The sequence below is a fragment of the Dunckerocampus dactyliophorus genome, chromosome 1 (genome assembly GCF_027744805.1).
Source record: "Dunckerocampus dactyliophorus isolate RoL2022-P2 chromosome 1, RoL_Ddac_1.1, whole genome shotgun sequence".
NCBI classification, from domain to species: Eukaryota; Metazoa; Chordata; class Actinopteri; order Syngnathiformes; family Syngnathidae; genus Dunckerocampus; species Dunckerocampus dactyliophorus.
In genome coordinates, this window is record NC_072819.1 from 41,105,999 (window position 1) to 41,124,986 (window position 18,988).

At 40.6% G+C, this 18,988-nt stretch overlaps 1 protein-coding gene across 2 annotated transcripts in view; it reads right to left on the reverse strand.

Annotated features, from left to right (window-relative positions):
- The window catches only part of LOC129182909 (metabotropic glutamate receptor 4-like), a 191,520-nt gene that overhangs the window by 109,910 nt on the left and 62,622 nt on the right, over window positions 1-18,988 (reverse strand). For both annotated transcript variants that reach the window (XM_054779575.1, XM_054779566.1), the window contains exon 2: window positions 15,248-16,181. In XM_054779575.1, coding sequence (XP_054635550.1) covers window positions 15,248-15,754 — 507 coding nt within the window. In that variant the 5' untranslated portion in view covers window positions 15,755-16,181. The remainder of the gene's footprint in view (window positions 1-15,247; window positions 16,182-18,988) is intronic.

The following is an 18,988-nucleotide window of genomic DNA, read 5'->3' on the forward strand; positions in this document are numbered from 1 at the left end:
TTAAACATTATATGTCACCTACTTCATTTTAAAGTATCATATCCTATGTGACTGTTTTCTGTGCAATTGTTCCAATAGAACAAAACAATATCCAAACGAAAAATACTGTACATCGTCTCAGAAAGTAATGGTAAAAATGCAGGGTCATGACAATGTGATGAAATTGTTCAGTGGAGTCGCTTTATTAAGAATAAATCATGTGTGAGTGGTCAGTGGCTCTTAGCTGCGCTTAGTCCTGTTAAGTGGCCCAACAGGACAGAGATGTCTACCATGTGATCCGATTTCATATTAAAACAGCAGAAGTGCAACTGCTTCCAGTGGGGGACTGTAACATTCTGCACAATGATGTTGGAGTGCTTGTTTAAAATCTATACAGCCTGCAGAAGTAGACCCATGTGGGTGGAGAGAGCATTATGCATACTGTACGCCTGTAAACTTGTTGACTTAAACAAAATCTGCATAACTGGGGATGAATGCATAACACATATCGTAATAGCAATAATCATTAAGATACTGTCCTTACTTCTGAGTATTCTATATTTTCCTTATTTCTGAGTACATTAATAACATTAGAGGTATGATGTCATATTAACAAATCAATTATTGGGAGACTTACTGTATTTTCATAGGCCCAGCTGGCAGCCAAGACCTTTCACAATAGTGTGCACAAACACATCATTGTCAATAAAGAAAGGGGCCCTTTTATACATGGTCATCATTCATTATTTTTAATCCAAATTATTGCATTTTCTGCTGAAAAACTGTATTCATACAGTGGTAGCAAAGACGCCATCATAATGGCTGGAAGCATTTCATTATTTCTACATTGTGTCTAGAATGTTTTCCTTCCATTGTAAAGCCTGGCTGTGTGCATGAAGTTGTGATGAGTGGCACCACAACTACTCATGGCAGTCTTCTGTGTCATTTTATGTGCAGGAAGCCTCAAAGGAGTCTGAGCTGCTCAGCCTAATGGTTGTCCAAGTATCCTCTGGCCAGGAATTAGGTCAGGAATTTTAGTACGGCTGTAAACTCACAGGACAGGAGCCTACAGTGGGCAATTGAGGAGTCCATTGTTTATTAACATGACTTTTCCAGCATCTTTTATATTTATTTTGACAGTGTGCTAAAGCAACTGGTTTTAAATCATTCATGAACAAAGATAAACTGTGTTTTGCACTCATCTTTCATCACTTTGACGTCGTCACTTTGACAGTTCAAGAAAAAAAAAGATACCCGAATAGAATTAAAATTGCCCTACCACAATCAATACTGCAGCTGTCATGGAACTATTGATCTATCCTAATTTAATCTGTTTGAGTGGCTGAAGGCTTTCTGATTTCTTTCCAACCGTTGTTAAAGTCGAGTAAATCTGAGGCACCACAGCTTGGCATGGCACCGCTATGATGGATGGTGGGCTGATGCTGAGATTTTGCAGGTGAGACCTGAGCCTTTAATCCACCGCTCTTTTCAAGGATGTGCCTCTGTTTAATGCATTTTGTTCTCCAGAATTTTTTATTTTTTTTGTTCTTTGAAACTTTTAAACATAAATTACAGCGGAGTACTACGCGTACATGTCGAATGCGGGAGCTGGCAGTCAATGCGGTAAAATAACACCAAGAAATCCCATGTGGTGCCCCTCATTGTGCCGCTTGGCTTTCAGATTTTCACAGCAATACGCCACAGAATGAAATCATACATTTAAAAAAGTAATTTTCCCTCCTGCCAGCATTCTCTCAGTAGACCTGCCAGTGCACACTAATTAAATAGCAGAAATTAATTTGTATGAGACCTTACAAATGAAGGAAAAGAATGTGCCAAGCGGGTGCTTATTGTGACTGCGCTTGGTCATTACCAACACTGGCTTCTTTTGCCTACAGAGGGATTTCCAAATTTTGCCCATCATCCACAATCCTTATGTGAGGCATGAACACATATGTCTTTCTCTTTTGTGTGAGTTCTAAATATATAAAACAGCTAAAAAGATGCACCTAAGAATGCACGTAATGGGAAACACTTATTCGTCCTATAAAGCCTTCTGAAAAAAACTCCAAAAAAGCCAACAACGCTCTATTTACATATAATGTGACGTGCATATTAACCAAGCTCCAGCGACATTGTTATTATTATTATTATTAACATTTTTACGCTAATCAAACTACTTTACTGGTGTACTGACGCCTTGCCACACCACAACGGCAAGCTACGAGCCTGCTAGCGACTAGCTTCACCACACACTCACCCGCGGCGCGTCATCACATCACTTTGGAAATCAAGGTCCCAGAGTCTGGAGGAAGAGAGGAGAGGCGCAGAATCCACGTTGCTTGAGGTCCAGTGTAAAGTTTCCACAGACATTGCTGGTTTGGGGTGCCATGTCATCTGCTGGTGTTGGTCTACTGTTTTTTCTGAGGTCCAAGGTCATTGCAGCCGTCTATACCAGGAAGTTTTAGAGCACTTCATGTTTTCCGCTGCTGACCAACTTTATGGAGATGCTGATTTCATTTTACAACAGGACATGGCACCTGCACACAGCGCCAAAGCTACTAGTACCTGGTTTAAGGACCACGATATCCCTGTCCTTAATTGGCCAACAAACTCGCCTGACCTCAACCCCATAGAAAATCAATGGGGTATTGTCACGAGGAAAATGCGATACGCCAGACCCAACAATGCAGAAGAGCTGAAGGCCACTATCAGAGCAACCTGGGCTCTCATAACACCAGAGGAGTGCCACAGATTGATCGACTCCATGCCACGCCATACTGCTCCAGTAATTCGGGCAAAAGGAGCCCCAACCAAGTATTGAGAGCTGTACATGTTTTCATACTTTTCAGTTGGCCAACATTTCTAAAATCCGTTTCTTTATCGGTACTATGTAATATTCTAATTTACTGACATTTTCTGAATTTGGGATTTTCATTAATTGTTCAGTTATAATCATCAAATGTTTAAATATACAGTATCAGTCTGTGTGTAATGAATGTATATAATATACAAGTTTCATTTTTCAGTGAAATTACTGAACTAAATGAACTTTTTGGTCATATTCTAACTTATAGAGCAGCACCTGTATATAAAACCATAAAACCTTGTTGGAGGTTTTTGGAGGTGTTTTAATAGCCTGTCTATTTTTTTTTTTTATCTGTTTTCATGTCTTTAGAACGCACAGGAAAGAGAAAGACGTGTGTTCATGTCTCACATAAGGATTGTGGATGATGGGCAAAGGATGAACTGGAGCAAGAACAAAAGGTATGATTAGGTATGATTAGGCAGCCCACGGGCCACATCCAGCACAAGATTTTTCATTTCATTTTCATTTTTCATTTCTAACTATTTCTAACTAGAGAAGCGCTCGTCCATGCAGTACTTCCTCTGCTCTCCAGGGGGCATCAGTGAGGCATACGCATCACAATGTAGCAGTGGTAGAAGACGACATGCATTTAAAGAAACATGGTGCTGTCAACTTTACCTTACATTTTTTAAACTGTGGCCCTTTTCATTGTGTAGTTGAGTAGCCCTGTTTTGGCACCAGCCCTGCGTGTTTATTTTGAATGACCTAACCATGCCTGACAATCCTGTTTTCCCTGCGCAAGTACCGTATTTTGCTCTTCTTTCTCATATTTCTCCTGTTTAAATAGTTACCTTTAAATTTCCCTGGAGCAAGAATAAAAGGTATAATTCGGTATGATTCTAGAAAAGCTTTGCTTGGGATTTGGCTGTTCTTTCTTTTGCGGGAGTAGCGAGTTGGGTCTGATGTAAGCCTCGACTAAAAGCAACTCCGATACAAGCAGAGAGAGTGCACAGCTTCATGGATTTGAAGTGCTCAACTGTAAAAGTCAAGCTGAAGGGCGGAGCCCAGTGGCCTCTGAAACTATGAGAACAATTGCTTGTTTCTTGATTTTTTTTATTTGCTTCCTCATTATTGCCGCTTGTTTGACACAGATACATCAGCGTTTGCATGAGGTTTATTGGGTTAATGAATTCTGGGGATTCAAGTGATGCTGTCATAACCCCATCTGTCCAGACTTGTCTTTGTCACCTACTTGCACATTAAAAGGCACATTAATATGACACAGAAGCTGGGCGTGATAGAGTACTGATAAGGGTTGAGTTCTTTTGAGTTCCATTTTGAATAATTGTTGCTCAATGTAACATAAAAATCAACATTTAAAAACATAGGGTTCTAGTTTTGGCTAAAACTCATCATGTGTCCAACTCACACGATACAATACAGAGTTTATCCCATCATCTGATAAAATACACAATGCAAAGTGCATAAAAGACAGCTTATGATGTCATAACTTTATGCATCCTGTCAATTTGCGCATACAAACGTCGATGCAAGATTATGTATTTGTTTCCCAGAAACATGGCTCAGTTTTATACAGAGCCCTCAGGGGCTCCCCCTAGCAAAAAATAAAGAGAGATAAAAAAAAAATCCAGAGAAACTTTTGCGAGATCCTGTCTTTTTCAGACCTTTGATTAATTCTGGCATTTCCGGGTCAGCTGCTGCACACCATCCATCTTATATGCCGCTTATCCTCACTAGGGTCGCGGATACAGTATATCCGCGAGTATATCCCAGCTGAATTCGGGCGAGAGGCAGGGTACACCCTGGACTGGTCGCCAGCCAATCGCAGGGCACATATAGACAAACAACCATTCACACTCACATTCATACCTATGGACAATTTAGAGTCTCCAATTAACCTAAGGTAGGAAACCGGAGAAAACCTGCGCACACACGGGGAGAACATGCAAACTCCAAACGGAGATGCCCAACGGAGATTCAAACCCAGATCTTCCCGATCTCCCGACTGCGTGGCCGACATGCCAACCACTAGGCCACAGTGCGGCCCGCTGCTGCACACTTTTCTAATAATTAGCTAAGCAGCAGTCATTGAGAAGGACATTAAAAAGGCTTTAAAAACTTTCTCAGGATGTCGCAATCGTTTCTCTGATTTTGGTTGCTTTTCGGTTGATTTTTTTTATCATCTTTTTTTTTCCATCATGTGGGGTCGGCAACCGTTTTGCCTCCTCTTCCAGTAAATAAAAATAATCTGAAGGGCACAACACATCACACAGCTTATAAACGTTTAAAAGTTTGAATCTTTTTCAAATTTGACCTGTTACAATAATTCAACTATTTCGAATCAACTAACAGAAGAGTGCAGAGTGCGTGTGTAGGTCTACTTTGAAATAATTTAAACACTGAACTATGTAGGCCTTTTTGAGCCGTTCCTGTATTTGTGTACAAGTAAAACAAAACATAGACAACTTAACATAAAAAGCCAATCAGAGTTCACATGTGTGTATATCAGTGCTGCCTGCTCAATATCGTTTACATCACTTGACTCATCACAGGCAATTGAATATGCTTGCACTGAATTAAAGTCATCAATTTGCCTACTGGTCATGTTTCTATTGGTGCTGTCGTTGACTGTCTGTGTAGCGAGAGGTATTTATTTCATTTTCTAAATCGTTTCCTCTTTATTTTTATCCATCTGTGAACTGCTTCCCCCTCCTTATGATCTCATTTTTTGGAGTTTGGAGCGTTCATCCACTTCTTGAAAGTATGTTTGCTCGGCTTAACCTTCTGCAGTAGTTCCAAAATCGCTCTCTTACACCCATCTGCTCTTATGTGCTTTTCAGAAAATGCTGAGTGCTTGTTTTAAAAATGTCCTTTCAACATTACATTTTTTGTTGTTTGATCATTTCTCAATACATATTAAGCACACTGGCAAGCCAGCGTCATTGACAGTAAAGGCAAAGGAATACTGTATGGCCATTCAGAATTAAACTCTATTCATGGTTATGGATAGCTTACCGTGGGGGTAGCATACTCACAACGCGTCTTTTTCGTCTCACTGGTCTCACTGCACACACTGGCTCCCCTCCCCCTTCCCTTGCTCATCCAATCAGCAGTCAGAATGCAGTGTAGATGCATTCACGGATTTGCACTTAACACCACTTCGGTGTTAAAAAAAAATCACACAGCACGGCAAAAAAATACTCAACAAGGAGGCTGCATGCCGCATGCCTCCGGTCGCCAACGAGTGCCTTAGGGACCCCATAGTTTTAGCAATAAATACTAGACATAATAACATACTAACTTTATGACAAAATAAGAACAAGACCAGGAAAAAATATGATCATCCTTCATATTGTTTTACAGATTAGCGAACTCCGGTGGCCTCAACCAATTGAGGCTGTTCTCTTAGCACAGAATGGAAATAATAAAGAAAAAATAATAAAGAAAAACATATTTTTCAAACTTGTTAAGTAATGTCAAATGCAAAATGAATTATTTTAGTTCCTATTGTGAAAGAGTAAACAGTCAGCAGTGAGTACAAAACCAAATATTTTCCAGAAAATCGTTTTTTGGGGGGGAAGTAGGGAATACCTCAGCCTTATCATATTGTGCAACCCTTTGTTGATCCCTCCCTACTGTGAGGGATACAAATGGGGGGCGGTTACTGATATTTCCATTGTAAAATTCTTTTTATAAAACTTTAAACACTACTTATCTCCAATCCATAGTGAGTGGTTGTTTCGGAACACATCTCAATACTGCATGAGCCGTATAGAGACCAATGACTGATGCAGACATATTTAGCCTTCATGGTCCGATCAATGGATTGATAAGTGTGTGTTTGGAGCAGGTATATGTAAATTTTTGAGTCCCTCTAAAGCTTTCCGTGTAGGTTGACAGGGTAATCCAGTAAGAGCCTGCTCACAACACAATGCAATGCTCAGGGGGAGTGAGGCATCGAGCCCTCTGCCTCTATCTGTAATGAGGGATCAGAGAAGCGGACGGAACTTCGCAGACAGCACAACAGGAACGTTAACCCCATTTCTTTGTGCTGAGAGAAACTATGCACCTTCCTTCCTCATGTCTCTCCAGTGCCAAGCCTCCGCAGAGGAAAGTCTTGTGAACACTGACTGTGCCTGCTTGTACATTATTTACAAAGCTGCACATACTCGCCCACCCTTCTCTTTGTCTCAGCAAGTCTACTTCAACACCTGAAACACTGCATTTGCTTCTGACTGCTGCTGCAATTGGCCTGATACATTTTGGAAACGTATAACAGGCGATGTCAGAAGAAGGGGGCTGCATTTACACAATTAAATGCAGCGAAAGACTACTGCAGGAATAACCAAACTAGTGTAACAAGACCAAGAGCTGGACTTAGGGATGCAAAGGAGCTTTCAACCCCAATCCCTTGACATCAATTACATAACAGTATAGTAAAATATTAATGACATGCCAAGAGGACGGAGTCCTGCTTGTTCGGGAGTGCTGAGGCAACACTTTGGCCTTAGCCTCTCAGACCAAAAAAACGAGAAAAAAAAAGGCCAAAAGTTTAGGGGCTGCAAACATAAAGCCAATTACAGTGAAGTAATAAATTCTTCCCCCATGAATATGGCAAGCAGCTAAACAACGACTACACAAATTACTTTGGCTGTACACAACATTAAGTTTGATTGCCGTCATACTTGTGCTGTTTATGTGTATTCAACTCTTAAGTAAACATGAAAAAGCAGCTCAAACACAACATGGCATGAAATAAACAGCACCACAACAAGCTAACGAAATACGGCACACCTTCAAGCATCTACTGTATTGTCCAACAACAGCTGTGTACGTCACATGATTGTTTTCCCATAAGACTAAGAAACGTATGTGATATGGTGCATTATGCAAAACACCCGACAAATGACTGTTATTTGAGAAATTTAGAACCAGAAATGCCAGAAAAGTCATCATGTCTGCACGTGTGTATGTGTTGAATGTTTTATGGCTTTCTATGAAAAATCAATGTTGTGAAGTACAAACATAAAATGGCTCACATTATCTTCAAGAAATTACCATGATTGTTTTTGCGCTCATATCTGCCAACATGTAATTTTCACCTGTGTGCATCATCATTCAGTGTTGACAGAAAGTGGAGGATACGGACGATTACATAATATTAAAACATCAAAATCATTATACTGTGGGGACGATATAATATTCGAAAATAGGAGTAGAGCTTCAAGCCGACTGCTCAGTAAAGAAATCATGTTGAAAGAAGCCGAGTCGTACTTTTCAAATCATTAGAGGGAAGAAGGGAGCAGCGAGAGCCGCCTCGCCACACTTACAGTTTTATGTGACTTTAATGATAGAGAAAAGAACCAGAACCTGCTGGCTGAGCTCGGCCTGAGGCATGCAAGAGCACAACCTTAGCTTTACTTATTGGTCAATATACTTTTGGCAAGAGCAAAAGATTGCATATAATTGTAGCAGAGTGACTTCTGTTGTGACTTTTACACTCTGTTCATCCTCTACATGGAATGGTCCTCAATAGGCAGCCCAGGGGCCACATCAAGCACAAGATTTTAGAGGAGTAATCATTCATGCAGTAGTTTCTCTGCTCTCCCGGGGGGCAACAATGAAGCAGCAGTAGAAGACGACATGCATTTAAAGAAATATGGTGCTATCAACTTTACCTTGCATTTTTTTAACTGTGGCCCTCTTCATTGTGTAGTTGAGTAGCCCTGTTCTATAAGAGCCCTACGTGCTTATTTTGAATGGCTTAACCATACCTGGCAACCCTTCTGTTTTCCCTGCGAAATTACCATATTTTGCCCTTCTTTTTCGTCTTTCTCCTGTTTAAATAGTTACCTTTAAATTTCCCGTGTTTTAACTTTCATCAAAAAAAAAAAATCCTCCCCGTACTGCAGGTGATGGGACACCGTCAGAAGGGACACCTTTTTCATTTATTTTTGTATTCTTCTTTTATATATACATATATATATAATGACTCGAACCTGAATTTAGTAAGATGCATGTTTTCGTCCCTCGCTATATTGCGTTTTTTCAAAAAATTATGAATTCATAAATGATCGCTGGTTGACTACGGCCTATTATTAGTCCAAAAATATTGAAAGACAAGTTACATGTTGTAATCTGGTCACTAGGCATCAGTAATGTTATGAGACCTGACATTAGATCACGTTACCTTTTACACTGCATGGAGAAAGTGTTTGGGTTCTTTGTCCTTCTACCTCATTCTGTTTGAAACACTTTCTGAAGTTTAGAAAAAGTAAATTGGAACGCTAACTAGTTAGCCTGGTAGCTTGCTATGCTAGCGGCGGCCGTCTGTTACGTCCATGTAGTGATACAATATATTTATATGTATCCAATTGGCAAGAACATTTGTCAGTTAAGTTAAAAATTTGTAAAAAATTGATTAGCGTGATAAAAAACTCACTAAATATGATTAATATTCAGATTAATTAATTGCAATTAATCTTTTAATTTGACACCCCTGAATAAAAACAATTACTAAAACGTAAACAACAACAAAAATGGCCAATGTTCATAGATGGATTTACTACTTGAGATGATATAATCAGTTCCGTTGGCACATAATATAAATAAGTAGCATCAAGGTGGGACCATTATGTCAATTTGTTGTCACTAAATGTCATTTAGAACACACGCAGACAAAGAATGGAAATGAACACTGTAATTGAACTGATATACACTAATAAGGCCAATAAGTTTGACATCATAGATCAAACCAGGTATTGTTCTTTTCCTCTGGAGCAGCACTAGTCGCATTCTCATATTTTCTTGCTTTGCTAATGTTGTGATTTATAAAAACTTGTTTCACCTGTCAAGTGCAAGATAGGCAATAAGTTAAAAAAAGGCTTTTAAAGCTTTGCGCTTCCCCATTTTTGATGAGCTAAAGCAGAAAATGTCTTGACAAGAGAGAAATCTGCCTTAGCATTTGATTGTAATTGAAGACCTACCCAACGTACGACATGAAGCTGCAGGAAAAACTGCACGCTTTCTTGTGATGTAGAATGCTGTATGAGCTGTTACGCAAGACTTTCTGGGAATCCACCACTGTTTTTTGTAAACACCACCAAATACACTGGAAATATACTACTACTCAAAACCAACTGCTCTAAACTGGGCCGATTCACGTGTGCTATAATTCTCCATGACAAGCATGACATGTTAAGACACCTAGGAACTGTTTCAATCTGGAAAAATTCTATTTTAAGCTTTTCCTTCCAAATGCATGTTACTAGCAGCTAGATCTTAAAGTCTATTCCGCATTTCCAGTTTTTCAAACATGTGTACAAGTATGTTCATACGTTTAATATTGTGGAAGTGCCATATCATAAGGTTGGCGTATTTTTAAGTTATCCATGGTTTAATTGTTATGCCACCACTAAATGTCGTGAACGGTTATGTACGAGAACTTCACGAGATTTCCACGAGATCTTTTGAATTTCTCACGTCACAACTTTTGGAAGTCCATGTTTTGCAAATTGCCGGTGGCCACTACTCAGTGCTGTTGGCCACTTTTTCTTGTGTTTTTTTTGGTTGTAAGAATTGTGTATCTAAACCTGAGTAAGGCATCAATGGGAATATTTTTTTGTTTTCTGGGGAGCTAAAGACCTACTGTACTTCACGGTCACAGCTCCTCTGCTCTTGGCACTTCACGGACAGCTGTTTCATCTTTGTTAGTTTGCTGATAACTATTAGCACGTAACGGATTGACAGGTGTGTGTTTCTATGCAGCTCTGAGCGGTTGCGAAAGGCCAGGGCTTGTTGGCCGAACTGGAGCCAAACAGTCGCAACAGAGTAGGCGTGGTCTGGGAGGAGGCTTTGTCAGCCAAGACAAAACAAATGCAGATTTATTATGTTGGCCTACATAAGTTGATGTTTATGGAGTATTTTATTAAAAAAAACTTACTTTAGTGCCCCACTGGGATCCAATATCATTGAGCAGGCTAGGCCCCCTTTAAGGTCTCAGGGTGTCTTCCAAGTAATGCACTCATTAATTCATTTTCGACCATTTGTCCTGTTCATAGTCACGAGTGAGCGAGTGAGGCGAGGTACAACCCGGATCGGTCAACAGTCAATCATAGCGCATCAAGAAAGACAGCCATTGACATTAGTGGGAACCAAACCCACGCTGGTTGCACACAGGTCGGTTGAGTGAACCACTAAATTAAAAGTGACTACCAGCCGATTCATTTGCATATATCACATGACCTAAAAGCTTGTTATACACCTTTGCTGCTGATAGAAATCCCAGAAGTCAGCAGCTCAAAGTTGTTTTGCAATCACGCTGTCATATGTGCAACATGGTCAGATGCTTGCAGCTTGTCAAATACAGCCTACAGCTTTGGGGTATGTGTCAAGATATGATGCAGAGCACCAAGTGCTTGCGTGACCCATTTGGGCACAGCTTGCTTCTTGTGCTATTTGCAGGTTTATTAGTCCAATGTGCATGTTTCTGCTGTCTCGTAATCTGACAGGTTCAGAGAGTTTTAGTATTCGGCTAACTTCATATGATCTGTAGTGTTTTCTTTTCAGCATTTAAGGGGTAAATACCTTCATGGATGTTGTCCATCTTGATGCTTACTTTTACTGAGCTCTAGCTGGGTGAGTAATTGCCATCTTCACTTATCAAATTCATTGTTCTTTGCCCAAGAGCGCTCAATGTTTTGTAGATAGCGCTCTCAGTGCAGCTCGGTGACCTTTTTTAAAAGATAAAAAAGTCAAAGCAATTTGTTCCCACTACGGCCATGCTAATTGGGACACACAGCAACGCTGCTTCCAAAATAACGCCTTGCCAGCTAGCTTTGTGAGCTTGTATCACAACCGTGTGAATTAACCGTGCTGGTCTGTCCAACTCTGTCTTCCAGTTAAGACATCTAAAAATGTGAAAGATGCTCTGCTGTGCGGTCTTCTCTGTTTTGGAGGTGAACATGAGAGGGATAAAGTTACTTTCGGAGCAACTTTATAGCATCCTTTAAGTGGGACGTGTATGTACAACCATGCTACATATTGTCATTGCCCGCACGTGTGACACCTTGCTTTGGCTGTGGGATGTGTGTCACTCACACCATTCACTGCAGCAACAACATATTTTCGCTTTTCTATTTTTTCCACTGTCGTGGCCACAAAACAATTTTAGTCCAGTGTTTCATACTTTGCACTTTACTTTGTTCTTATACAAATGTTTGTGCCACTTAGAAATGTACAACTTTGTATTGTTGCCGCACTTATTTAATTAGATTCTTATTTACTAATTTAGTAAGACTAACCTGTCTTACTTGTTGATAGTAGGAGAACATGTTATTTTAGTTGAGACAAAACGCTTAAAATAAATACAGCACTTTTTCTATAACTTACATTTCCACCCATCCATCCGTTTTCTATGCCACTTGTCCTCACTAAGGTCGCGGGGTTATGGTACAATATATTAGTCATTGGATACTCTATGTAAGGATGTCCGATACTGGCATAAAAACGTGATATCTGCCAACATCGGTATCATTTTTTTTACAATACAATAAAAGCCGTTACAGAGCTTTTAGCGCCAAGCTTGCAAATTTGTTACACTGCTGAACTTGCTGCATCATGAAATATGCTGCTTACAAGTGTGTGAGAATAAGCTAACTCTATATTTAAACAAGCACACTAACAATAAAGCTCACAATTAACTTACCAGCTCCTTGGAAATCGCGAGGGGGTTACCATTCCACACACTCGTCTTACTCACGGTGTTTTTTAAAGAAAGAGCAAGAGTTGGACAATATCGGCATGTTGGTTTTCGTCAAAAAATACAATATGGGACATCCCTGAATGTATGTATTTTTTCTTAAGGTCAGTTGTTCTGATCATATAAAATCCATGGAACCTAAACATCTTCCACCAAGATTAAGAAAACTAACTTTGGCTCAACATCCAGATGAAATGCATTAATCCACAAAATACAGTTAGGTCTGAAACAGCTCAAGGCCTAACTCTCCGCAAGATTCAGTCCATACATTGTTTAGGTATACTTTTCATGGACCAACAGGATGAATACAAAAACACCATCTCCTCTGAGTCCAATACATATGCCAATAAAATGCCCCAATCACATTGTGTCAGAGCTAACATACTGTACCTGTTAATCGGTTGCCATGCTCTCAACATGTGGCAAAATAAATTATGACAGTGTTCACTCTGATGAAAGTGAAATGATCCGCCAAGTTTCTTTTCCCTCAGCATTCAGCTTACATATTTGTCTCACTAATGCTCCCACTGCACACTGAAGGTTGTGTGTCAGGTCAAGAAAATGAGCATAAGTCAAAGGAATAGTGGCAGGTATGAAAGTGTTCCATCAATGACTCAACAGTATTTAACATACGCTTAATTGAATACTGCACTGCAGTGTCAATCAAAACTGAACATAATTATCTCTGTAAAGGCAGAATTTTATTTCGACACTGAACTTGTTAGTTTTATATTTGCATATACATACAGGAGAGACATCCGTCGTCACATTGTGTTTAAAAAATATATGAATTAATAAATCATGCTGTTTTGGGTGGAATACAGGAATACAGGTTAGTAACAAAAATGTGCATTTTTAAGCAAATCACACATATTTTTCTGCCTAAATTACCGGTACACTTTTTCAGCTATAAAAATGGCTAAACGATCTAAAATAGAAATATAAGCCATTTATACAAGCCAAATACAAGCATTCAAATTGTCAACGTAGTATTCTACACTAGGTGTAAGTAATTTTTAGGTGAGACAAACACCAGATTTAATTGCCAGAACAACAGGCTTTTATTGCAGGTTGAAATGATCTCACAGCAGGCACAATAATAATAAAACAGGGTACTGGTGCGGCCATAATCCACGGCAAGATAAAACTCAAATCTGATCCCCCAGATGTCACTTCTTGTCCTCCACACGGAACCCATTTACTGCGACACACATGAACATAAGTTTTATTTACAGTCGTCCCTCGTTTATAGTGGTTAATTGGTTCCAGACCCGACCGCGTTAAATAAATTGCCATGATGCAGGATTCAATGTTAATAAATTGAATATTTTTGTAGAGCATCGGAAACCTGTTTGTGACTTTTTAAATACGTTTTTTAACATTATTAGAGCCCTATACTGTAGACATGTAATAACATGCTTATTGTCACCTTTACACTCCTATTGTTCATTGTTTACACCACATTGTAGTTGTTATGCTGCAGGGACAAGCTAGCGAGCGAACCAGTCAGCCTTGAATGTATTTCTTGTAAATTTAAGAAGCCAAAAACTTAACACTTCCACGCGCGATCGGAAACTTTTTTTTCACCCTATCATATCGGACATGTAATGGCTGAATTCCTGACTTCATGCACTGTTAAGGTAATGTAATGTAAGGTAATGTCTCAATGTTTTGTGTCATGACTGCAACATAGTGACCAGAATACTACACATCACTTGTATTTCAATATTTTTTGATTAATAATAGACCACAGTCTACCACGAAGCAGCAATCCTTTATTAATTCATTCATTTCTGAAAAAACACGAGATAGCGAGGGAGCAATAATTGAACCACGATATTGCGAGGGACGAATGTAAATATTAAATGGCTTATTGTTTGTGATTATATCTACAATATCGGGTAATACAAATGTAAAGGTGACGACATGAGTGTTATTTCATGTCTAGACGGCTTTAATAATGTTTAAAAAAAAAACATATTTAAAGGTTTTCTATGCCATCCATTCATTTTCTATGCCGCTTATTCTAATTAGGGTCGCGGGGGTATGCTGTTCCACCTGACTTCGGGTGAGAGGCGGATTGACCAATCACAGGACAGATGTAGACAAACAAACATTCACACTCACATTCATACCTAGAGAACCTAACATGCAGCTTTTTGGAATGTGGGAGGAAACCGGAGAACGTGGAGAAAACCCACGCACGCACGGGGAGAACATGCAAACTGATGTCCAGCGGACATTCGAACCCAGATCTTCCCGATCTCCAGACTATGTGGCCTGCGTGCTAACCACTCAGCCAACGTGCGGCCCTGGTTTTCTATGCCATAACTATGAAAATATTCCATTACTGTAGATATGTCTTGGTATTCCCACACTGCAGTGGTTTTTCTTTTTCTTTTTTTATGAGCAGATTCTAGGCCTGGTGGTGTCATCAAACAGATGAAAAGCAGCCCTTAAACTGAATATAGAAATAGCCACAACACAAAAAGCAGATTTGTATTTAATTCACTAATAATATCGCATCTGTTGGGAAAAAGAGTGGGCTATTCATCTCAGGGCCATGATAAAGTGAGATTTAACCTGCTGAACTTTCACAGCAAGTTGTCATGGTTCTATGGAATGAGAGAAGGTTGAAGAAGAAAGCGGTTGTGATGTGCACTGCGGTAGGGACTGACCTTGAACAGACGCAGTATGTTGGCCACCATGATTGACACGGAGCTGGCAGATGCGCCGATCACTCCGACCACTCTCTCCGGTTTTGTGATGATGGGCGGCCCTCCGCTGAGACACTTGACGTCGGTTGAGTCCTTCTCAATCAGAGCCTGTACAAATGTCAGCGACTGTTCCAGAGCATGAGTGTCGCGGGAGCAGGTGTCCAGGATGCGTGCCCCCAAAGTGATGTTAGGCAGCAGCTCATTGTCATTATTGATGCGGTCCAGGGCGAATAGCATAGCCTCCAACCTGTGGATCCCCTTCTCCTTCTTCAGCTCACCACAGGCTTTGCCGTCGTTTCCTCTTGCATGCACTGGGAAGAGCCCACCCAGTGATATGTCCCCATCAATGCGTATTGAGTTGAGGTGTGTGTGCCCGGGCATTCTGGGTTTGGCTGCCAAGGCGATAAAGAAATAACAAGCAAGCAGCGACAGCCAGCCGCACCAGCCAAAGCCTCCTCGCGGGGTCATTATGAAAGACTAAATCTGCATCCAAGTACAAATTCTAGTCCTTTGAGTATGAAAAAGATGTGCGCACATGCAAATGTCTTCAAGGTTAGCAACAGTATTTTTCAGAAAAAAGTCATCTTCAAATGTCTCCTTTCGTGGTTTCCACAGCGGAGACGACTTCACTAATTATGATAGACACTCTCTTTGTGTCTGACGCGTTTCCTCTTTGCTTTCAGTGTTCCTGCATTGGAATGCGGTGGCTATGTGTATGACCTAAACAGTGCAGAAAGAGCAGAGACTGAAACTGCAAAGAGCATTCTCAGATGGCTTCAACAAAACAAAAAGACGTTAGCCTTTCTTCTCTGCTTCTCCGGGATTCTGCCTCTCTCTCGGTCCTTCAGGCGGGTGAAAATACACAGGAGGGCCCAGTGGGCTGCACAGCAAGTGCCTGTGGAAGAGGAAAGGTGGATTAGCAACCTTCTTCTATAGAACAACAATAAAGGATACACAGAGTGTTTTATGTAGAGATGCTGAGTTCCACACAAAGTTAAGTATTGTTTCCTTTTGGAATGCTCCTCAAAATGGATAACATGATAACATGACCTGCTGGTATGTCATATTTCAATTCACAGTATATTCAGAACATTTGCGTTGGGCTATCAAGCTATCAAAGTTAGTCTATTTTCTACATCCAAAAATTAGAGAAAAAAATAACACCCTGACCCTGATGGCCCCAGGAGATAAGGTCCAGTATGCTTGGTATGACACCCAGGGCTCCAGCACTTCCACTGAATTACAGTATCTCCGAAAGACTTTTTTTTTTTATTTTACCCATCATCCACAATCCTTATGTGGGACATGAACACACATGTACAGGGTCACACCTCTGCCGCCTACAAAGGCCGCTATTAAAACACCTCCAAAAACCTCCAGCAAGGTTTTATGTTTTTTTACACACGCTGTAACCATGCAGTAACAGGTACATTCATGATAACATGTAATCCTTACAGGCTTTTGCCATGTTTTGGTCCTTTTAAGCATTACTGAAATTTCCTTCCTGGGCGCATTGATTTCACATAGCAACATAGAAACGAATGCTACACCTAGCATTAACTTTTCCAAACTCAAAAACAAAAACACAGCAGCATTAGCAGCAAGTCCATTATGTAGCGTTACCTTTTGGCAGTGGCCTGAGGCACTGAGAGCGCGGCGCTGACACGCTGTGGGTGAGTGTGTGGTGAAGCTGGTCACTAGCCAACTAGTCGCTAGCCTCTGTGTGGTGTGCCAAGGTGTCGATAATGTAGTTCGATCGGTGTAACAATGTTAATAATAATAATAACAAAGTCGCTGTAGCTTCCCTCCTAAAGCCTCGGCAGCTTCATATGAAGTTACATTTCCAGTGTCTCAACATGAAAAAGCCCACAAGATTCATGCACGGTGAGGGTGGGGAGCGTGGGGTTTGTGAACACCAACAAATGTTATCTTGGGGGTCACTATTCAGGGCTGACCCTGAGCTGGATAAGAAACATGCAAATGGATGAACAGAATATTCCTTGAGGTTTGCCCCTCAGATCTCACAAGGTCACTCCCATCCCTTGCCTCATCAGGCTTCCTTGTCAGGGTTCTACCAATAGAGTGGTGCATCCGTGCACAGCTGCAGGATCCTTCAATCCTTGTTCTTTTCTTCTCCCTCTGACCATCTCAGCTATGTCGCTATTTGTGAGGTTCCTATATTTCATGCTTCTCCTGGATGTAAATTACACTGAAAGTGCATAAAGGCCACCAGCTCTTTCAGGATCTGAAGCATCCGAAGCTTTCACAGCCTTTTCAATAGGAAAGGAGATGTAGTTGTGCCTCTTCTTCAAAATTACACGTTTTTACCTGATTTTGAGCACATGTAGCCATGTAGAGAGATTTGCATGAATTCTAGACAGCTTTTCCACCTTGTTACGTCTGCGTCACTTTTCTTTCTTTAACATCAAAATCACATAATAAACATGCCCTCCCATCAGGTTGGGAACCAAAAAGGAGATATTTATGTAATCTGCACAGATCCTCTCGCTATAACGCAGCATACATAATGCATGAGGGTTGAGTACTCGCTGGAAAACACCTTGTTCTGAAGGAAAGCCTCAGTCAGATGGAAGAAGGAAGGGTGGCTGCTTGAAAATTGTCTCTTTGGAAATGAGTTTAAAGAGACAAACAGTACTACCTCACACGATCAAACAGAATGCATGTGCACCTCCCTTTTAGCCACAATTAGCATGTATCTTAAGATATATAAAGATCCTTGTAAGAAAATGTTTGATGAAAGATTCTTCAGGGTGGTCTGTATCTTCCTATGGGGGAGGGGAGTGATTTGAAATACAACTTTCGGTTTTAAAATGTAATTTCTGTATATGGGTCATGGTAAAAAAAAATGATTACATCTTTATATTGCAGCCTGAAAATGAGAAGAGCAGCTGCAGGCAGGGACCATTGTCGGGATAGTTAGAGTTCACTAAGAAAATAAATAAATACAAGCAGATACTTTATGTCATAAATGCTGAACAATTCAGCTGGAGATTTCAGAAGTAGGTCTGGAAGTCTCAGTGATGAAGTCTTTGCTGCCGATGCGGCGCGGTCATCGCTCGGTGAAACTCGGCAGTTTGAGCAGCTGTTTTGGTCACGAGTCCCAGGTGTGCGGAACAGATAAACATCAGCTGTCTGCAGAGGCACAAGCTCATGCAAAAGTACCAAATCTACTGAGCCACCGTTTCCCTTCACGGAGCATGCAACCACAGTCCCTTGTCACTCTGAACACATGCTGGTTTTCAAGTGACAGCACTTAATAATATAACCATTTTCCTCTTGAGCAATTGTTTCCATTCGATATTTGCTTTGAGACCTCCTTAAGGAGGGACAGACTTCAGAGCAGCTTCGTGTAAAAAAAAAAAAAAAAATGATATTACGTCAAAGGCCTCTAAATGCGAGGGAAAGTATAAATGTCGTCTCTGCCAAACCATTAAAGATTGATGAGAGCAATTCTACATTTTGAATGTGTCGTTGGCCAGTCGCCAGCCAGCGGGCAAGAATAACAAGCAAACCTCCCGCACGCCAGACGGCTGCAGGGAAACCCTGCCAACAATTAGCCACTGTGATACTGTTGCTTTGTTTTGATTTAAGCAAGTCTAAAGTGGTTCCCTGTACATATCATACAGCTGAAAAAGACTCATTGTCTTACCCGTTCTGGATGCCAAACTCACCTATGATTTG